Genomic DNA, 21,553 nt, shown 5'->3' with positions numbered 1-21,553 from the left:
AATATAAGCAGAGCATCGGGAGGCACACCTCTGAGAGGCTGAGGGAGGAGGATCTAAAGTTGAAGCCAAACCTGGGCAACTTAGCAACTGAGTCCTACCCAGTCTCAATATGTAAAAAAAGGGCTGGGGATGTAACTCAGTGAGAGGAACCTGGGCTTAATCCTCAGTATCACAAAAACAAATAAACTCTAGCTCTGGAACCTATGTTATGGAATTAGAATTGGAGATATACATGAAAATGTGTGCCTTTCAATGTATAAAGATAGATACAGACATATATATTCGTATATGTGTGTATGTGAGTGCACACACTATATAAACACTTTTGTCCATCTAGCTCTATATACGGAGGTAAATGGGGAATAGTGACACCCCAAGAGCAATAAGCATACCCTATGAGTACCCAGGTCTTGCTTTTTAGGTATCATTTTCTACAAAAAAGAACTAAACTCCTTGGAGAAATGGCTGCACAACAAGTACAGGCTGAGTTTAAAACTTTTGTTTCAGAAATAAAGAGAATGTTCAAAGAATGATAAGGGCATATCAAAGGGACACAGAAACCAGCTTGAACAGGCTCCTACTGGCCACATGGAAGCTAAGTTGAGCATCAAAGTAAATAATGGTATTTAGAGATTATAAACTATTGAATAAAATAGGAAACCAAGAGTTCATACTTATTTAAGTAAAGGAATAAGTGGAGTTTTTGAAGGGAAAGGCTATTTAAAATGTTTCAAATACCTTGTTACAAAATACTTGTTAATTACACGAGGGGAGAGAGTAATCTTTTATGGGAGGCTGGCCTCTATCATGTAATTGATATGCTTATCATCAATAAAAGGATAGATTTATAGGATATAATGCAAAGACTGTAATATCACTTTGGTGTTTATGCTAAAGATACCTGATTTTAATCCTGAACCACAACAGAGGAATATTCTATAGACTGAACAGTAACTTACAAAAGTGTCAAAGTCATGGAACACAGGAAAGACTGAGGAAGACAAAAAAAGTCATGAAAACTAAATGTAATACATGATTCTCAATTAGTTCATTTAATATATGAGTTATTATTGGGACTACGGGAAAAACTCAATGAGTCTGAGAATTAGATGGTGACAATGGAGCGATGCAATTTACTGATTTTAATGGCCATGTTTTGGTTATATAGGAGAATATCCTTGTTTGTAGGAAATATCCACTAATATATTCCAGAAGGATAGGATGGCTGGTTAGCAACCTAATATCAAATGGTTTACATAAGAGGTTCTTCATATTGTACTCTCAACTTTTCTGTAAATGTGTAGCTTTTCCATTTTTTAAAAAAGGAAAAAAAGTAAATTTTTGCTTGATAGTTTAATGAGATTAAAAAATTTTATTTGTGCACCTATACCAAGACCAAGTCATAGAAGGCTTTTTGATCATGAACAATTTAGTATACTACTAACAGACAATTTAATTTTTATATTTAGAAAAGAATATTTTTCTAAGCTTTTAAATAAAAAACAAGGGTATTTACTACCACTTGACTCACAATTATAAGTCTGTAAAGTTTAAAAGTTGATAGGAAGTTTAGGCAAATATTAAACATTAAAAGAAAAAAATTAATTAGTTTAGTCTGCTTTAATTTGGATCTGAATGTTTGCTTTTTCATAAGTGAGTCCCAGACATTTCAAAACACATTTATCATAAAAAAGGACATTTATCATTTATATGTTTGGTTTTGTCTCAAAGTACAGACAACTTTAGCACTGGAAAGAAACTTAAGGCAATTGAAAGATGTTGCATATTCCTTGTAAAATACCGTATTATGACTAGAAAAATGTTTCATTATTTGGAATAATGGGAACTACTTGTATATGCTTAAAGCTTTCTTTTGCTTTTATCATCTTTTTACAATTTTAAGAAATTTATAATTTTTTGATACCCTGGACTCTGTAATCATAAATCTTAAATATTCGGTGTACTTCATATAATCAATTTGTATTAATGTATTAAAAACATTTAAAACCATTAGTGGAAAGAAGTTGGGAAGGTCAATAATTTGACTCTGGCAGAAATAATAATTCTAAAATTCATTTATAAGTTCCTATAAATAAATATTTACTAATATTCCTTGTCATTGAAGTGTTTTCAATATTAGATTTCTCCCTGTTGTAGTTTAATTGAACAAAATTTTTAAGTAAAATGGTAAAAGTTTTGTAAATTTCTTTTTACATTATCACAAATTACCCTTATTTAATCTCTATAGCGTATTGACATTTCTGTAGATTCTACACCCTGGCTGTTGCTCCCCATCAACTCCAAGCTCACTCTGTGTTTTATTTCTCTATGGTAAGGGGTAGCAGAGGCACTGACCAACCCACTGACCTGATCACAGATAGGGCCGATGCCTGAGGAGAGAAGGTAAGCTCTAGAAAGTCAGAAGCTCCAGCAGAAATAAAAAACTGGGCCAGCAGTGCCAGCTCCAAGAAAAGATCACAGCCCTTGTAAACTACAGTAACAGTGTGGGACTTTATACTGGAAGTGACTTCTTCATGGCAGACTAGAGTTGGAGAAGAAACCCAGTGCACCCCCTGCCATATAGTCCGAGAGAGTTTAATCAGGCACCATTTTGAGAGGGGTTAATTGTTTAAGACATAGCTACAGAACAACTACATAAGAACTTTTTTCAGTGTTTCCAGTGTTACCCTCCCACAGTGACTGGGGTGAGAAAATCATGGGAGACAGCTGTGAGAGGATGCAGGCTAAACATGGATCTCCTAAGAAGTTTAGGCTCAGGCCAGGAAGGACACAGGGCCCCATCCTCAGTGGTAAGAAGTCAGGCCTGCATGTGTGGCTTTCAGAGGCAACTGCATCTGAATGTGCTTTTTTGTTTTCTTTTTGAAGGTTTAGAATTTTTTCCTTTTCTTGTCTCCTTTTAACCCTTTTTTCTTCTTTCCTTTATTTTGTTCTGTTTCTTTCTTTTTTTCTTGTTTGTTCTTTTCTGTTACTTTTATCTAATATTATTAATTTCCTTTTACTCAATAGGATCCTTTATCTCATCTTTATCTCCTCCTTCTTATCTTCCATTGATTACTTTTTCAAATTCTATTTTTTTCATTTTTTTGCTTACCCACCCTCTTGATTGTTACTAGTATAGCCAGTAAGTTTAATGAATCTTTAGATACTTAACTCTATACTATTACTGTTGAATCCTGTTCTTTTGTTAGTGGAGCTATAGTTGTTACATTTCATAGATATTTACTCTATGTCAATATCTGGTTTGTCTTAGTGTTTATGCTATAATTAAAGATCTCTTTTCTGTGGTTAAGGGTGGTACATTACTGCTTCTTAGGGTATGTCAATATCCAGTTTGTCCTTGACATTATTACTATGGCTGATTTTATTGGTATTTTTGTTTCTATTGTTTTTCTTTGTATGTCAATATTTGGATAGCATTTGTGACACTAACAAAAATGATATGATCTAGTCCTAGAGAACTGGGTGCTGGGCCAAATACACTGCAGCATCCCCTACCGAATAAATGGAGGTGGTTGATCTTGGGACAGAAACAAAAGCTTATAGTTAGCCATGCCCAGAGTGCATCAGTGAAAAGCAGACACTAGCTCCATACTAGCAGCAAACTCTTCCATTGTAGCTAACCCACAGACCTGTGCACATGTGCGCGCACACACACACACACACACACGCATTAAATTTTAAAAATCAATAGAAACATGAGAAGACAAGACAACAAAATGCCTCCTAAAACTTCCACCTTTTCCAGAGCTGATCCACAGGCCATTGAGGGGGAAGAAATCAAAAGCCACACAACCAAATTATATGAAAGAATAACAGAGGAGATTAAAAACCAGACTAATAAGGTTCAGTGAGGTCAAAGAAAATATAACTAAATAGATAATGGATTTAATAAATAAAACAATAAGATTACAGAAAAACACTAAAAAGAAGCTAGGTAAGCTAAATAAAACATTACAAAACACAAATGACTAGTTCAGCTAAGAATTAGAGTCCAGGAAAAGACTCTGAAGAAATTCAGAAGATTAAAAATTCTAGTGGAAGTATGGGCAGCAGAAGCAACCACTGTGAGGACAGAGTGTCAGAAGACGGGGTTACTGTCAGAGACCAATTTTTCAGAGATACATTAAAAACAATAAGAGAACACAAAAAGTGGATCCAACAGCTTCTAGATGATGCAAAGGCAAGTAATATAAGATTAATTGGAATTAGTGAAGAATGAGAAGATGGCACAAATGATATAAAAAACCTGTTGACAGAAATAATAGCACAACATTTTCCAAATATGGGGAAAGAATTTAATGTACAAGTAAGGGAGGCATATAGAACCTCAAAAAGCCACAATCATAAAAAATTCCTTCTACGACACAAAATCCCAGAAGTCCAACACCAACCACATCATTAAAGCTGTTAGACAAAAGGCAATGAATCATTTATAAAGGTAAACCCATTAGAATTACTGCAGACTTCTTAACATAAATTTTAAAGGCCAGGAGAGCTTGGAGTAAAGTATTTCAAGCCCTAAAAAAACAACCTCCAACTCAGACTGATAAATTCTGCAAAATTATCTTCAAAGTTGATGGTGAAATAAAGTATTTCCATGACAAAGAATACATTAAGAAACTCATAACCACCAAATCAGACAAGTAGACAGCCCAGGGATGTAAGGATGGTTCAACATGCACAAATCAATAAATGTAATCCACCACATGAACAGAACCAGGGACAAAACTTACACGATCATCTCAGTAGATGCAGAAAAACCCTGTAACAAATCCAACATCCAATCATGATTAAAAATCCTGAAGAAGGGCCGGGGATTTAGCTCAGTGGTTCCCGTGCCTGCCTCGCAAGCTCAAGGTACCAAGTTCGATCCCCGGTACCAAAAAAAAAAAAAAAATCCGAAGAAAAAAAGGTATAGAAGGACCTTGTCTCAATCTAAAAATAGCCATTTATCACAAACCTACTGCCAACATCACATTAAATGGGGAAAAATTGAGAGCTTTTCCTCTAAAATGAAGAATAAGACCAAGATGTCTACTCTTATTTCATATAGTACTCAGAACATTAGCCAGAGCAATCATGAAGAGAAAGAAATACAAGGGATATGTATAGAAAAGGAAGAAGTCAAATTATCATTATTTGCAGATAACATGATCCTCTACATAGAAGACCCAAAAAATTTCACCAAAAGACTCCTAGAATTAATAACCAAATTCAGCAATATAGCAGGATACAAAATCACACAAAAATCAATAGCATTCCTCTACACCAATAATGAATTCCCTGAGAAAGAAATTAGGAAAACAATACCATTTGAAAAACTAAATACTTAGGAATAAACTAACCAAGAAAGTGAAAGACCTCTACAACTCAAACTACAGTACTCTGAAAAAGGAAATCAAAGAGGACATGAGAAAATGCAAAGATATCCCTTGTTCCTGGATAGGCAGAATCAATAATGTCAAAATGGCCATACTTCTAAAATTTATATACAGATTTAATGCAACACCAATAAAAAACCCATAGCATTTCTCACAGAACTGGAGAAAACAATCCTAAAGTTCATATGAAACCAGAAGAGACTTAGAATTTCAAAAGCAATTCTGGGCAACAAGAGCAAAGCAGGAGTCATCACAAATCCAGACTTCAAGTTATACTACAAAGTTACAGTGATAAAACAGCATCATACTGGAACAAAAGCAGACATATGGATCAGTGGAATAGAACAGAGGATGCAGAATCAACTCCAGGCACACTCAGCTACACTCAGCTATTTGATGTTTGGTTAAGAGGCTAAAAATGTGCAGTGGAGGAAAGAGAGCCTCTTTAAGAATTGGTGCTAGGAAAACTGGATATCCACGTGCAGAAGATTGAGTCTGGACCTGTTATCTCTCACCATGTACTAACATCAAAATGAATAAAAAATCTAAGTGTTGAAGCAGAAACAATCTGCAATCTGCTAGAATAAAAAATAGGTAAAACCCTTGACGACATGGGCATAGACAAGGATTTTCTGAACAAAGCTGTAATTGCAGAAGAAACGACATCAAGAATCAACAAATGGGATCATACAAAATTAAAAAGCTTCAACACAGCAAAGGAAACAACCAGCAAAGTGAAGAGACAACCTGCAGAATGAAAAAAAGTCCTTGGACCATGGACTAATATCTGGAATTAAAAAAGAGCTAAAAAAAATGAGATCCCCCCAAAATAAAAGATCCACTCCAAAAATCGGCAACTGAACTGAATAGACACTTCTCAGAATAAGAAGTACACATGGCCAATAAATATATAAAAAATGTTCAACATCTCTAGCATTAAAGAAACGCAAATTAAAACAACACTGAGATTCCATCTTATCACAGAAAGAATGAGCATCATCAAGAAATCAGATAACAACAAATGCTGACAAGTCTGTGGGTAAAAAGAATCCTTTTAGATTTTTGGTGGGAATTTAAGCTATTACAACTCTTATGAAAATCAGTATATAGATTCTTCAAGCTATTCCCCTCCTATATATCTTCTCAAAAGAGTTACTGACATCATATTACAGTGACCCATGAATACCCATGTTTACAGCAGCACAATTTATAATAACTAAATCTTAGAAGTAGCCTATATGTCCATCAACAGGTGGTATTTATACATATTACACAATGAGGGTACTACTGTGCCATAAAAAGGATAAATTTGAGTCCTTTTTAGCGAGATGGATGCACGTGGAGACCATAATGTTAAGTGCAATAAATCAGACATACAAGGTTAAATATCACATGGTTGCTCTTACATGAGAAACCAAGTATATAAATACAGAGCAACTGAAAGACAGATACTCAGAAATAGGGAGATAGATCTTTAGCAAATGGGAAAAGGACCAAGAGATGGAGGGAGAGGGTTGTGAGGGGAAAGGAAGGGGGCAAAAAAAGAGTTGAGATGTGTTATATACATGTATCAACTCCACAAGGAATGTGATCATTATGTACTGCAGACATGTATTAATAAAAATGAAATAAATACAAAAAGAATAAAATCCTCCCTCTCTCTCCATAGACCCTTAAAGAGTAAAGTAATATGTGAAACTCTTTGCCCATCTGCATCTGTCTATAAAGACCTTTAGAATTGTATTTTATTCTCCCTGTCTTTCAACCTATCTTCTCAAAACTCAGTATTTCTCTTAAGGACATCTATCCCATCTTCTGGTTATTCAATTGTTTTTCTGAAAATAAGACTGAAGAATATTTTTCAATCCATTCAAGATTGACTGTGACATCCCAAGATAAACTGATACTGTAGAAACAGAATGTTCAATAAACAAGCTTTCTGAATTGCCTTTTTGGCCTTTGAGAAAATTTTATATGAGTTGTTTTTCCACTTCATCCCAAGAACACAAAGTATACACTGAAAAATGTTTCTATTCTTTTTGATTTTGAATAAAACATGCCACCTTTCTATGGCTGTATCCCTGAATTAGGTTTCTAAAAATCTAAAGTTAGGACCAGAGTTTGCTTAATTACCAAATCCAGAGTGAGTTTAAGAACCTAGGATGTTTATGGCGTACAATGTTCACATTAATTGAGGTTATTAGGATCCTGTACATGGGCTCTCTTCACTCTACCTATTTCCCCACCCCCTCCCCTCACCCTTGGTCTCCTGGACTTCTTCCCATCTGCAAGAGATCCATCTCCTTGTCCCTTCTATTCTTCCTTCATTTTTCTTAGTTTGTACCTTGCCTTACTTAAATGAGATACTATATGGTGTTCAAGCTTGTGTGTCTGATTTATTTCACTCCACATTATATTTCCCAGGTGCATCCATTTTTTTACAAATGTCTCAAATTTGTCCTTTTTTATAGCCAAGTAGTATTTCATTATATATAGTTACCACATTTTCTTTATCCAATCATCTGTTGGTAGGTATACAGGTTGCTTCTAGGATTTAGCTATTATGGATTGTGCTACTATAAACATTGGTATGCAAGTTCCACTGTAGTATGATGTCTTAAACTCTTTTGGGGAAGATACCTAGAAGTGAGACAGCTGAGTCATATGGAATTTCTATTTTTAGTTGTTTGAGAACTGTCCATACTGATTTCCACAATGGTTGTACTAGTTACATGATCCTAATAACCTCAATGAATGTAGACATTATGTACCATAAACATGAACTAAGATTAATAATGTCAACAACAGTGAAGAGGGGGAAAAGAGAATTAGAGATGGGGGCGGGAGGGAAGAGGATTAAAAAAGAAAGAACCAAGCTATATTATGTACATGTACCAACTCCCCAAGCTGACGGTAAAATGGATGGATTGCAAACATATATAAAAAAAAGACCCTAAGATGGTGGGTGGCTGGAATTTGTGAACAAGCTCCATGTACCCAAGGTGTTGGTATGTCCATCGTCTGTTCCTTTCTGTGGTCCTGAATGTAGTTTAAAACACCTTAATGGAATTTGTGGCAGCCTTTTTTTAATACCAATCCTCAGATTGACAAATAATCAAAACCAGAAGCTCACACATGTTTGAGAGTTAAAGGATCTCAGCTGCTTAGTGGTTTCCAGGCACCATACTTGGTCCTTTCTATCTAAAAAGACTTGATCCTAACTCAGCCTCAGCTGGAACATTGCACCAGTTTTCTCATGGAATTGCAGAGATGGATGTATAATGTCCCCTATGGACACACTTGGGTTGGGTCTATCCTTCCCTTGGGGAAGGCCTCATCCCCTTCCCACTAAAGGAACAATTACTCCATGCACCACTTCTTATTCTTCCTCAAAATTCCTGGTTTAATATAGTGGGTGTTGGTTTTATGGATGTAATAATTTTTACCACTCATCTTTTATTGATATTGACATTAAATTGCTGTGTTCTTTTATGTGTGAGGTAGAGGGATAGTCAAAATTAAAAGACACAACACGGACTTTAAAAAGGTCCCATCTCTCTTTGGAGAAAAGAGATAAACTCTTAGTTCTTATCTGAAGACCTAAAGTTAGTTCGGCCCTATAAAAACCGTGGACTATGCCTTTTACCCAGAGTGTAAGGGTGACTATTCTTCTATGTTCAATCGATGCTGGTGAACTGGCCCAAGTGTTGTCAAATAGGGGCATTAGTATCCAAAGAATGTTTGGAAATAATGTAGAAACTGTTTGGTGGTCACAGTGTGTGTGTGTGTGTGTGTGTGTGTGTGTGTGTGTGTGTAGGGGTTCCTACTTTTATTAGGTGGTAGCCCAGCATGCCAGATGTCCTGTAATGTGTTGGACAGTCTCATCAGTGAAAAATTGTACTGTTCAAAATATCACTTGTGTTATTTACTCCTGAACTCCGTCCTGTTTCAGCCACCACACACATGCTTTGAGACTCATGGGAATATGTGTTCAAGAAGTACTGTCATTTTACCTTTGTATAAAATTGCACTCTGTGCTTATAGTTGATTTGCTGTAGTCCTTTATACATGTCTGCATTACAGTCCATCTGCCAGGGCATTGAGTGTTAAAGTCGCCTGTCAGGTTGTATATCTCCTTCGAGGTAGGCTGTCAACTGCCTGAGGGCAGGAAATACGTCTTCCTCATCCTTATATCCTGGGAGTACAACTGTGCACAGAAAAGGTGATACATCAGTATTCAGGGAATAAAACAAATTAGTGAGATTTTAATATGCAACTTAGACATGTTTTGTAGTAGAAATTGGAAAACATAATTTCTCTATTTCCAACTAGAATATCCATGAAATGTAGCAAAGCATATGATGAATGCTGTTTGGAATTCATCTTTTTAAAAAGCTATTCAGAAAGAAATTGCTTTTTCATCTAACACATAAAATCCTTAGTTGTACTTTTTCATGGCAGGATTCCTTTCAGCAGGTAGGTTCAGTAGGTTAACTGTTTTCAACATCTGTTTATGTTTTACTTTGCGTTGAAATGCCTGAAACGGATTGTCATAGAGCATAAAATCCATTCTGTTTCATATACTTTCCCTGATTATTTTCAGCTGTAGAATGTCAACATTTTAGGTCTCTACTCACTTTGCCAATCATTTTCAATTTTTAAGAGTCCCAACATTTCCATTGTTATAGGATCTGTGTCTGTGAGTCAATTAAATCTCTAAGATTCATACAAATTCACAGCCTTCTTATGGCTACATGAAAAATCGATTTGGCTTCATTTTGTAGTATATTAGACTCCTTTGGATTTTTCCACAACTTCCTAAGAAAAGTAGTAACTTATAATCAGGATGTAAAATTCAGAATATTTTTTATGAATAAAGAACAGACATTTAATTGGCCAAGAGGTGGATAACCCAACCTTCCTTTTTACCTATAACCTCCATTATTATTTTTTTTAAATAAATAAATATATATATATATATATATATATATATATATATATATATATGATGACCTTTAAAACTCTCCAATATTTGTAGAAAGAGCTCTGATATTGTATCTGGCTTTAAAGGAAATTTCTATTACTTTAAATTTTGTGTTTTCCATGAAATGATAACACTGACATATTTGAGACTGAAGACAAAGTCATCTCAAAAAAGGAGGCAGGATTCTGTTTATCTCCCTTATCAAGATAAGAAAGAGCCTACAATTTCTTTCTGAGATCATCTTCTGAAAATATTATAGAAATATGATCCCCTCACCTTGCTCTGAAGAAAACAGGGTTTATTCTAAGGCTAAAAGATTTTTCTATTGCCTCTGAACACATCTTCTCACTGGAATAAAGAAAATTTTAACTTTCTTCCAGAGAAGTAAATGGAGAAAACTCCAAGTCATATGCTAGTGAGAAATCAGGATTCTGAGAATGTTCTGAACTTGTAGGAAACAATGGTGGTTGGGGTTTTTTTCCACTTTTCTTTTGGTTTACTAATTTCATTTCATGTTTGAATTATCTTTGGTAGAAATAAGACTTTTATTTTTTCAGTCTCTTATTTGCAGATATGGGAATATACAGTAATTATAATGAAGGGATGACTTTATAAGGCCAACTATATTTCCAGGGATGGAGAAAAAATTGCATAAATACCTCTGAAACACTCCCATCCACTCTCTCATATTTCAGATTTTGGCTGAACAATGTTACCCTCAAGACAAAAACACAAACAGGATACACTGCCTGTGTACTGGATAATTATTATTTACGTAGTCTGGATAATTAGTATCTAGGTAAATATTGTGTCAATGTTTAGTCTCCATATTGAGCATTCATTCTGGGATGTATGAATGTGAAACTTGGCAGAGAATTCTCTGGTTCTGTTGTTATCATGTTAATTTTCAAAGAAGAAACCAGGCAGGGCTGGCTTGCAGAACCATGTGTTCTGGTGTGAACTGAATAATTTCATTTTGAGAGAGGGCATGAGTTCTTTGAACTTCATAGGCTTCAATTAAATTCCAGAAAATGGGATAAAAAGTTACTGAAAACCAGATGCTTGTTCTTTATGCTTCTTGGGACACTAAAAACAAACATCACAACAAAAGACTTTTGGGTTTGGCATCATTGATTAATGGATGATTTTGAAGGCAATTTGTTTATTGGTAGAATTGAGAGCTAATATGGAGGACTGGCAGATGCCTGATTTGGGAAGTACCTAAGTAAAGAGTGGAAAGTGAATAGCACTGGTAATTTTTCATTTTAAATGAGAGAGAATAATTGGCTTATTTGTTTTTGGTGGACACAGAGTGGAGATGAGTTAGAGAAACTTCATCTCAAGTACTGAAAAAACAATTCAAATCACATTTTGGAATGATAGTGGTGCAGGAGAGTGTTCCTACCAAGTACCCAGGGGCAAGTGGAGTCTCAGTGTGTGCCTCTTTTTAAGGCAGACATTAACATTTCACTAACAATGCTGTATCCTCACAGAGTTTCAAGGCAGCATCTGTGCCCTATTCAGCCATAATAGCAGGAGTGGTGTTAATACCCTTGGAGACTATTCTTTGTTCTGCCAATGAGCAGAGTGTGAATGCATTTGCAGTTCATTTTCCTACCTAAAGGACTAAGGTGGTAAATTTGTCTCTGACCAACATATAGTGTTGCTTTTGGATGAGTTTTCCTTTTTAATTGTTTCATTATTGTAAGCAATTTCTTTTATGGTTGAAGAGAGATGGTCATTAAGTTCCGCCGTAATTTTGTATACAACCTCATCTTCCCATTTTCATTTGGCTTTGTGACACTATAAACTTTAAAACAATAAATGATTTTAGGTAAATTTACCAGATGAGCATATGAATTAAGATAACATTGGGCTAGTAACATTGTACACCTAAAACCCACAGACTGTGTTGACTAAATATCCTGAATTAACTAAATCTATAAGAATTCATAATTGTATTTAATAAAATAATGGTTTTGGTATCTAACAATATTCTTGGTATAGTGACACATTATGCAGGTAGAATTAACATTCACATTTCAAAATAATCTGCTAATCAGAAACTATTTGTGGCCTCAAGTTTACCTGATCTTTGATAGTCATTTATACAAATCCTATTTGAAATAAAAGTATCAATAAATCTCTATTTCTGAGATATCCTTTAAGAACCAGAAAGTTGATGTTAGTTTCTTTGTAGATAGTATCTTTGGGTGAATATTATCACTTCCAGAGATGTTGTAGACCAAAAGTAGCCTATGTTTAGCAAACCTTGGAATAATCAGAGAATAGATTTTTTAAAATTAGGTTTTTGACTTATTTATATGAACTTAAACCTCTTTTTACCTTAATCTTTACCATTGAAATGACATTTCTTACATTATTTTACTAAGAAGAATGATAACCATGTCATTAAAAGCTAACAATTGGGATCAGGTTTTTCATGAGCAAAATATTTCTCGGAGAAAAATATCTTGAACAATGGAAATTGTCAAAGATTTCATTTCCAAAATTCCAAGTCATTCTTGGGCAAGATTTAAGTTTAATTCTTGATAAATTGCTTGTTTTCTTATGATGTTCCCATTTCTTCAGAAAATAGAGAATAGAACAGTCCTATGATTAAATGCTTCAGGTAGATTTTATTAGAAAATTAGCTTAAGAGATTTTTAAAAGATTAATTTAAATATGGAATCTAGAAAGAATTTGAAAGATATTACAGACAGGCCATTTCCAAAAACAGGTTATTATCCAGCTTTTGTAAGTTTTTAGTCCCTTATTATTCTATGTCTAATCTGGGAGGATGCACAGAAACATGGAGGCTCAGGAAAAAAAATCTGGATTTTTCCCTCAAAAGGGCAGACACACAGAAGAGTGGGTAGTTTTAAAACTCTTATTTGAGGATATAAGGTGTGGAGCTCCTTATAAAAGCTTTGGGGCATTTGGAATCATTTCTATGTGACTGAATAAGCAAGAGCTTAGTCTGGCTTCATAGAGACAAAGCTAGGAAGTGAAGAGCATATTTCAAGATGACTCTATGGTATCTCTAGCCATGCACAGGTTTTTAGAAAAGGGAAAAATTAAGCAGGGCTTTAGAGTCTACCTTTTTTGTTTATTACCTTGAATGATTGTTATTTCATAATTTACAAAGAACCTCAAAATCCTCATCTGTAATTGGATATAATACCACCCACATAATAGAGCTGTTGTGAGGGTTAAGAGCATTTCCATATGCAAAATATTTAGAAGAATGCCTGGTCCACAGAAATGTCATTACAGACTACAATTCGAGCTTGTAGGGAAGAGGAAGAAGACTAGAAGGACAATAATCTCCTCTTTATATCACTTTCTGGAAGTTATACTTGTCCCTTCTAGTTTCACCCCAGGATCAAGAACTTATCCAGATAGTCTCATATAGCTGGAAGAGAGGCTGGCAAATGTAGTCTTCATTCTAGGTAGTTGTTAAAATTAGGCCTAGCCAAAATTTACATTCTGTTTCCAAGATCAAGGGACAGAATAGATATGGGAGACCAGTTAGTCTCTGCCACATGCCAGAAATTTAGATGAAGTGAAGAGAACTTACTTCTGTCTGGGTGATCGTGGAAGGCTTTCTGAATGAGCTGAAATATGAGCTATTATCTTTAAGGATTTGGACTTACAGGGATGTGTGTGGGAGAAATAAGTAATCAAGGACTTTCCAAACTGCGTGTTGCTATACCCCAAATGACTGCAGAGGTTCATGGGAAACTGATAGGTATTTTAAAACTTCAAGGAAAAAAAATGCAGTGATAATTTACATTTCTTGGTCATCCAATGATACTGACTTGAGTTGGTTCATGGTTTCAGGGTTAGTTCATGCTATATTCCTTTTGGTATTGTTCTGGCATCACAAAGCTGGGCTCTTGGGGGTTGTAATGAAAAAAGCAGTATTAAAAGTGTCCATATGGAGCATGGACATATGAAGTGGGGTTGTGCTATTTGATTCCAAGGATTGAGGAGTTGTGCAGTACCCAACAGGTGCACCCATCCCATTAGTATGCAATTGTGGTATTTAAGAATGATGTGAAAATATTTTTTGTTTCAATTTTTGAGTAGTATTTCTCAAAATTACTACTAAGATTTTAGGACATAAATGCTTATAAAACTGTTGGACCAAACTACTTAAGAAATAAATGGAACTGTTGGGCTTTTCTTCTATAGTCACTATGAAAACAATTATGAAGATATTGATAGTGGTGTGAACCAAAAATATCTGGGAATCTCTAATCCATGAGGCTAAAAGAGTTATAATATCAATCCTTTCATAGTCATAACAGATGGTACTTCAAAAATTTTTTTTATTATATTGGTACATTTTAGGTATACAATATAATGACATTCATCATTGGAAATTTGCACCTTTACATAATCTCTCTTGATTCTTATTTTTTCCCCATTCCCCTGCCCACCCTTCAACCCCTCCACCCCTCCCTATCTACAAAGACTTTGTTTCCTTTTTTCTTTTTCTCATATTAGTTCCATTCCCTTCTTTCCTTTCCCCTACCCCTCCCACTTCCCCTTCCCCTTTGCACTATTTCTTCCTATTTCACATTATCTATTATACCTTTTGGTCCTTATTTACACTTTCAGTTTCTCACACTAGAGAAACTATTCGGTATTTATACATGTGTGTCCTATGTACTTCAAAATTTTTGTCCATAATAAAATCCACTACAACTTATTTTGAACAACATATTTTCCTAATTAACTCCAAAGTTCATAATAAGGAGTGTGAGTGTGGAATTTGTATTAATAGTCCTAATAAAAACTAATTTATTAATTATAGTATATTTCTGTGGAAGTGTTAAAGTGTGATATTTTTGAACTATCCCACCTAGTTATAATATTGTACTACTCGTTTAAAAAACTCTTTTGCTAAATACATTTTCTTTGCCAAGGGGTTTCGGATGATACAAGAATAAAACTTTAAGACACTCTTCATTAAAAAGGAAGTTATTTGCACAATTATGTACAGAGTAATTTTTGGTTAGGTGATTTAATGCACTTATTTATGCAACAGATGTTACTTCCCTCCTCACTGTTCCAGTGCTGTTATAAACATTGGGCAAAAAACTGAGAAGTCAAAGCAAGACAGTGTTTGAAGGAAGAAGTGGGTCTCTGAGAATCTGATCTCTCAAATGACATGAAGATGTCATCATAATGAAGACTGAAAATGTCACTTGGATATAGCAACAAGGAGGTCATTGGTGACCATAGCAAAAGTTATCTTGGCACAGAGACAAAAGTAGTTGAGGAAACCTACTGGTGATAGTAGTAACAGTGAGGAAATTTGGACAAAAATATCAACAACCTTTAGCACATTTTGGATGAGAAAGGAGAGAGCATTGGCTGAAGTGGCTATTGACTTGAGGATGGATTAAAAAACCCAGACACTTAAGCTGTTAAGCTTGATAAAAAGCTGATGGCGATGATATGGGAAGTCAAAAAGGATGAATAGAAAGAGAAAAGGAGAAAGAAAATGAGAAGAGGGAGAGAAGGAACGAGATTAGATATATGATTAAAAGAATATAAGACTCCTGAAAAGGCAGGAGACTGAGTGTGTAGCAAAGGTGGGAGCATTAGCTTATGGTCAACTTCTCTGTTGTAACAGAGCAGGAGTGAGGAGGAGTGGGTTTAGCTTTGGGAAGGCAAAGTGAATCTCCCTTTTGATGGTTTTTCAATGAGAACTGAGGTGACTCCTGTTCTTAGAGTCAGAGCAGAAGAGTGTCAGGAGAAAGTTTGAAAAGGGAAAAAGTTTTTAATCAGCAGTTACATAATACTATTGGGTGACTCGATAGCCATATTCAACTCTCCAATTGTAGACAGAGAGCAGATTGTTCTATTTATCTAGTGTTGGCTTTTGCCAGATGGAAGATGGGTGAGAGAAAAATTTAGAGGAATGAGGAGGTTCAGAGCAGTAGCTACAGTATCAATGAAATGAAGGTCCAAAAAGACTAAAGCAAACAGTTCAGTATTTGAAAAAGGAGAAAGATGATAGACTAAAAGAAGATGAAAGAGATCAATGAATAACAAATCCCTAAAGAGTCAGAGAATGGTTGTTGTAAAATTTGTTGAATCAGCAAGCTAAGAGGCAAACATAGTAAAGAATATAGAAGACAAAAATGAGAAGGGCTCCTAGTAGTACTAAGTTGAGTCAAGCAAATATCCTGGTTAGATAGATGGTGTTATTATATGTTATGTAAATTAACATAACACGTTTTAAAATAAATGTAGTTCTTAAGATAAAAGTAGCAAATTTTGCCGACAAAATTAGCAGAATGTGAGAATGACATGCATGGCTGTGTGTGCAGGTCTGATTAGATGCTTGCACCCTGCCCTACCACAAAGAGCTGTGCCTCAGCTTTTACACTTTCAAGGGTGGACAGTAGATTTGGGAAGAGGGATGACACCCAGGGCCAGGATTGCTCAGACCTCACTGCAATGGAGATTAGGACTGTCCTATTAGTTGATCTCATCTGGCATTTTTCACTGGACAGTAGAGTCTGTGTGTGTTACTTGTGTTCAGAGAAGTCTCTAAGGACCTCTGAATAAGGCAGCATATGCAGCAGCAGCCCCCAGTGGTTATGAGTGCAAGAAGAAAGTTTTACAAGTAAGGAGAGAATGCTGGAATATTGAATTTCTTCTGAGTATTTTTTCCTTTTCTCCTTAAAAAAAACAGCCTGTTTCCTAGTCCTATTTTCCTGGAGAAAATATTTGGACTAATGATGAGTATGGTTTCTGGAGGTGAGGTATTTTTTGATATATAGGAGCTATTCATGTGACCCTCTAGCATGTCCTCCATTGACTCTTGTTTTATGGATACTAAATGGAATGTGCTTCACTACAGGATTCTAGCCAGAAAGGACCATGGCAACTTTGCCACCCAAGAAGATTATCCCTGTGATTCTTCTTTAATAAGGAAATTTCTTCTATTGTATAGGAATGCAAGGAAGTTCATAATTCCTTACCCCTCTGGATAGATTTTAAACTCTTTTTACATCTGACAAGGGTACTTTTTCAGGGGTGCTATTCTCAGGTTATGGCAGGTTCAAATGTTTCTCTCTCTATGATGTTTTATCTGATGCCCCAGAAAGAAATCATATTCCTATCTCTTGAATTAGCACTTTAGCTATGAGTCTCATGGTGTTTGTCACTTGTTACCTTGAAATATAGTTATTTATGCACATATCTTATTTCTCTGATAAGACCGTGAGCTTTAAAGGAATAGTTGGTTTGAAATCATTGTTATGTCCATCACTATATTTACCATAATTATTAAACATTCAGTTGTTGAGTGACTGTAGTGGATTCTGCCACATTCTCTGTTGGTCTGTAGACTCATAATTGTTTTGTTTTTAACCGATACATATTATCTATAAGCCTGAAAGAGTACCACCCATCCAATGCTGGTGTTGCAGTCAGTGTACTATCCTATATCATATTGTACCAGTGCTGTGTACTCTTGAAATCACTTGTAAATTAATTATGAATGATCTTACATTGAGTGGTTGCTTAAACCTCTGGTAGAGAGGGAATGGGTCAGTAAAGACATGAACCTAGGAAAATAAACCCCATTCAAGCTAGGACCATAATTTCTTTCAAATAATGTCTTTCCTGGAGAAGTCTTAAAATTACAGAAGATGTTATTTCATACATTGCATGTAATGAACACTGCTTACAATATATTTTAGTGATCAAGAATTGATTCTGATGGAGGTAAAGTAGAGCAGAATGAAGAGTATCACATGTGTCTTGTAACTCAGAAAAACCCATCAAACCTGCCTTCACATTTCTGTGGGAAATGATCACAGACTTGCCAAGGAAGTCCTAATAATATTACAGGGTCATTCTGTCAGAACAAATTTTTTTTTTTTTTTTCAAATTCTTGATTATGATGAGGCCTAGTATCAAAAGTCATTCATTTTTTTAAAAGGTAGATACTTATTTCAGAGGAGGAACTAGCCAAACCTTGCAATGTATGGCATGGGCTATTGATGAAATGGTGAGTCTCTTGATTGCTGGAATAGCGGAGTGTCTCTGAATACAACTTGGAGGTCTGGAGAGAGCTAGTGTGTAGGTATGGAAAGAGAAGATTAGCTTTGGCTTTGGATATGTTGAGAAAAGGAGCTGCTAACCACAAGGAACTGGAAATAAATGATATAAATTGAAAGGAAGTTCAGGACTCAAGAGAAGTTCAGAAGATACTTGCATGGAGGTTGTAGTTCAGTCTCTGAAACAGAGGGAAAAGTGCAGTCAGAAGTTTAAGAGAGAATCACGGAAACATTTTCATTAAGGCCTGAAGGAGTAGTGTACAGTGGTGACTCAGAACACTTCTAGTGTCATCTCAGACTTTGTTGAAAAAAGTCACTGCCTTCTGCTAAATGTCCTGAATAAATAAATTCCCAGCCATTGTTTCTGGCAGGAGATTGAACTAAACACAATTTAAAGCGTTTGATGATAGTAAATTTATCTGAACAAACCTGTGTTGCCTCATGATGCTGTCACAGCGGAGGGGCTCAGGGACAGTGTGGACTGCTGAGGATGTCCTCAGGGTTGTTAATGTCTAACTGGCAAACAGGCCAGTCTCTCATTGTCCAACTTGTCACCAAATACAAGTGAGTAACAGTTAATCCTGCTGAATTATTAATGACTGAAAACTTATTTTATCCAGATTCATGCCAATTTGGGTTAAGACTAATGAGACAAATAAGAATGATGCATGGTTAATGTCCTGTCTCTATTTACTCACCAATATTTTATCTTCATACTAGCCAATCTTTGCTTACAGCTCTGGGTCAGGGTGAATTCTTGCCATAGTGATTAATAGCTCTTTGGAATAATACTAAACTGGTAAATATGTTTAAAAAAATCAGGCTGGAATACCATTAAAAGTCTGTCTACTATGGAAAAATATTTCAGAAATTGAAGACCTGTTGGTTTGTTTATTGGAGTGATTTGGTGACTAATCTTATTTCACACCCCCAAGTACATGCAGTAAAATCTCTTAGGAATGCAGCTGCTCTGAATGGATAGCTGTAATCTAAAATTTGTACCATGCAGTGGATTGCTTTGCAATATTAAAACCATGTTTCATTTTCTTTTCCTACTTTAGGTTTTGGGAGTTGATGACAGTAACGTGGGGGATGGCAGCTCTCAGAAGCTGGCAACTGTTAATCTTCTTCGCTTCCTGTCGCTGGTCCTGATTCCATGCATCTGTGCTCTTGTCGTTCTACTGGTGATCTTGCTCTCTTTTGTTGGTGGGTAATATCATTACTTAAGAACTACGAAGTCAAAATTGAAATTACCATGGTTTTTAATGGTGATTACTACTTACCAATTAGTTAACCTGCAGTGTCAAATAGTAAAAGGATTAACTGTGAACTCTCTTAGGAAAATATGCCATGTTGGCCATTGTAATCACTCTACTGGATATTGCTTTTAATATTAATTAATTAAAGTCATTTAAGTAGTGATTACTACATTAGTCCTTCTTATTCAAATGGCCAATAAATATGTGAATAATGCTAAATATCTTTAACCATCAGGGAAATACAAATAAAAACTACAAAGATATTCCATTGTATCCCAGTCAGAATGTCAGAATGGCTATTACCAGAAACCAAAAATAGTAATTGTTGGTGAGGTTGTGGAGAAAAAAGAACCCTTATGCGCTATTCGTGAAAATATAAATTAGTACAACCACTATGGAAAATAGTATGGAGGTTCTTCAAAAAACTCAAAATAGTACTGCCATATAATCCAGTAATATCACTGCTAGGTATCTATCTAAAGAAAATGAGACCAGCATACAAAAGAGATGTTGCATACTTATGTTTATTGCAGCACTATTCACAGTAGCAAAGATATAGAACCAGCCTAGGTGTTCATCAACAGATGAATGGGTAAAGAAAATAACATGCACACTTGTGCACATGGATACACACACACACACACACACACACACACACACACACACACAATGAAGAGTTATCCACCCATAAAGAAGAATCAAATCATATCATTTACAGGAAAATGGATGGAACTGGCTGGAAATCTTCATGTTAAATGAAATAAGCCATGCACAGAAAGACAAGTATTACAAGCTTTCTCCCACATGTGAGAATTTTAAAAAGATGACCTAAAAGTAGAAAGTAGAGGAGTAACTGTTAGGGAAGGGGAAGGGAACTGTCCAGAAGAAAGTGAGAGAAGTGTATGAGGGCAGAAAGGAGGGTGAATATGATTGAAACCCAATATATGCATGTATTGAAATGGGTTTTACAGTGAAGCTCATTACTTGGTACAATAAATATGTGTTAATAAATATAATAATAAAAACTAGTCCTTAGGTGCTCACGGTTCAGAGGAAAAAAATGATTATCACACAAGGTGACATATAATGAAGATAAGAGATATATAAAGGTCCTCAATGTGCATCCACTTAGCTATAAATGTCTCTAGTTTCTCATTCTTTGTGGTTGAGTAGTACTCCATGTTATAAAAAACCACATCTTCTTTATCCAGTCTCCAGTTGATGGGCAATTGGGCGGTTTCCAAGCTTTAGCTATTACAAACTGTGCTGCTATAAACATGGGTGACCATATATCACTGTGGTATGATTCTTTGAATTCTTTGGGGAAGATACCCAGCAGGGGAATAGCTGGGTCAAATGGGACCTCTAGTCCTAGTTCTTTGAGGTATCTTCATACTGATTTCCACAGTGGTTGCACCAGTCTGCACTCCCACCAACAATGGAGAAGGGTTCCTTTCTCCCCATAACCCTGCCAGCATTTGTTATTGGTTGATTTCTTGAAAGCAGCCATTCTTTCTGGGGTGAGGTGGAATCTCAGTGTTGTTTTCATTTACATCTCTTGAATGACCAGTGATGCTGAATGTTTTTTCATATGTTTATTTGCAGCTTTTACTTCTTTGTCTGAGAAATGTCTGTTCATTTCAGATGCCCAGTTTTGAATTGGGCCTTTATATTTGGGAAGTCTGATTTTTTTTTTGTTCTTTATATATTCTAGGTAGTAGACCTTTGTCTGAGGAACAGCTGGTAAAATTTTTTTCCCACATAGTAGCTGTCTTTTAGCTCTGTTGGTGATTTCTCTTGCAGTGCAGAAGCTTTTTAAAA

General features: G+C 35.5%; 1 protein-coding gene across 5 annotated transcripts in view; it reads left to right on the top strand.

Moving 5' to 3' along the window:
• Positions 1-21,553, top strand: part of Corin (corin, serine peptidase) — a 313,304-nt gene that overhangs the window by 12,489 nt on the left and 279,262 nt on the right. For 4 of the 5 annotated variants that reach the window (XM_087187861.1, XM_004849762.3, XM_004849761.3 and 1 more), the window contains exon 2: positions 19,535-19,679. The exons of the other annotated variant lie outside the window; for it this stretch is intronic. In XM_087187861.1, coding sequence (XP_087043987.1) covers positions 19,535-19,679 — 145 coding nt within the window. The remainder of the gene's footprint in view (positions 1-19,534; positions 19,680-21,553) is intronic. 5 annotated transcript variants of the gene reach the window in all.

The sequence above is a fragment of the Heterocephalus glaber genome, unplaced genomic scaffold (assembly GCF_053883595.1).
Source record: "Heterocephalus glaber isolate CG9 unplaced genomic scaffold, H.glaber_assembly_v1.0 deba00001509, whole genome shotgun sequence".
NCBI classification, from domain to species: domain Eukaryota; kingdom Metazoa; phylum Chordata; class Mammalia; order Rodentia; family Bathyergidae; genus Heterocephalus; species Heterocephalus glaber.
Note: the sequence above shows the minus strand (reverse complement) of the source record. Positions and strands in the feature narration are given on the sequence as shown.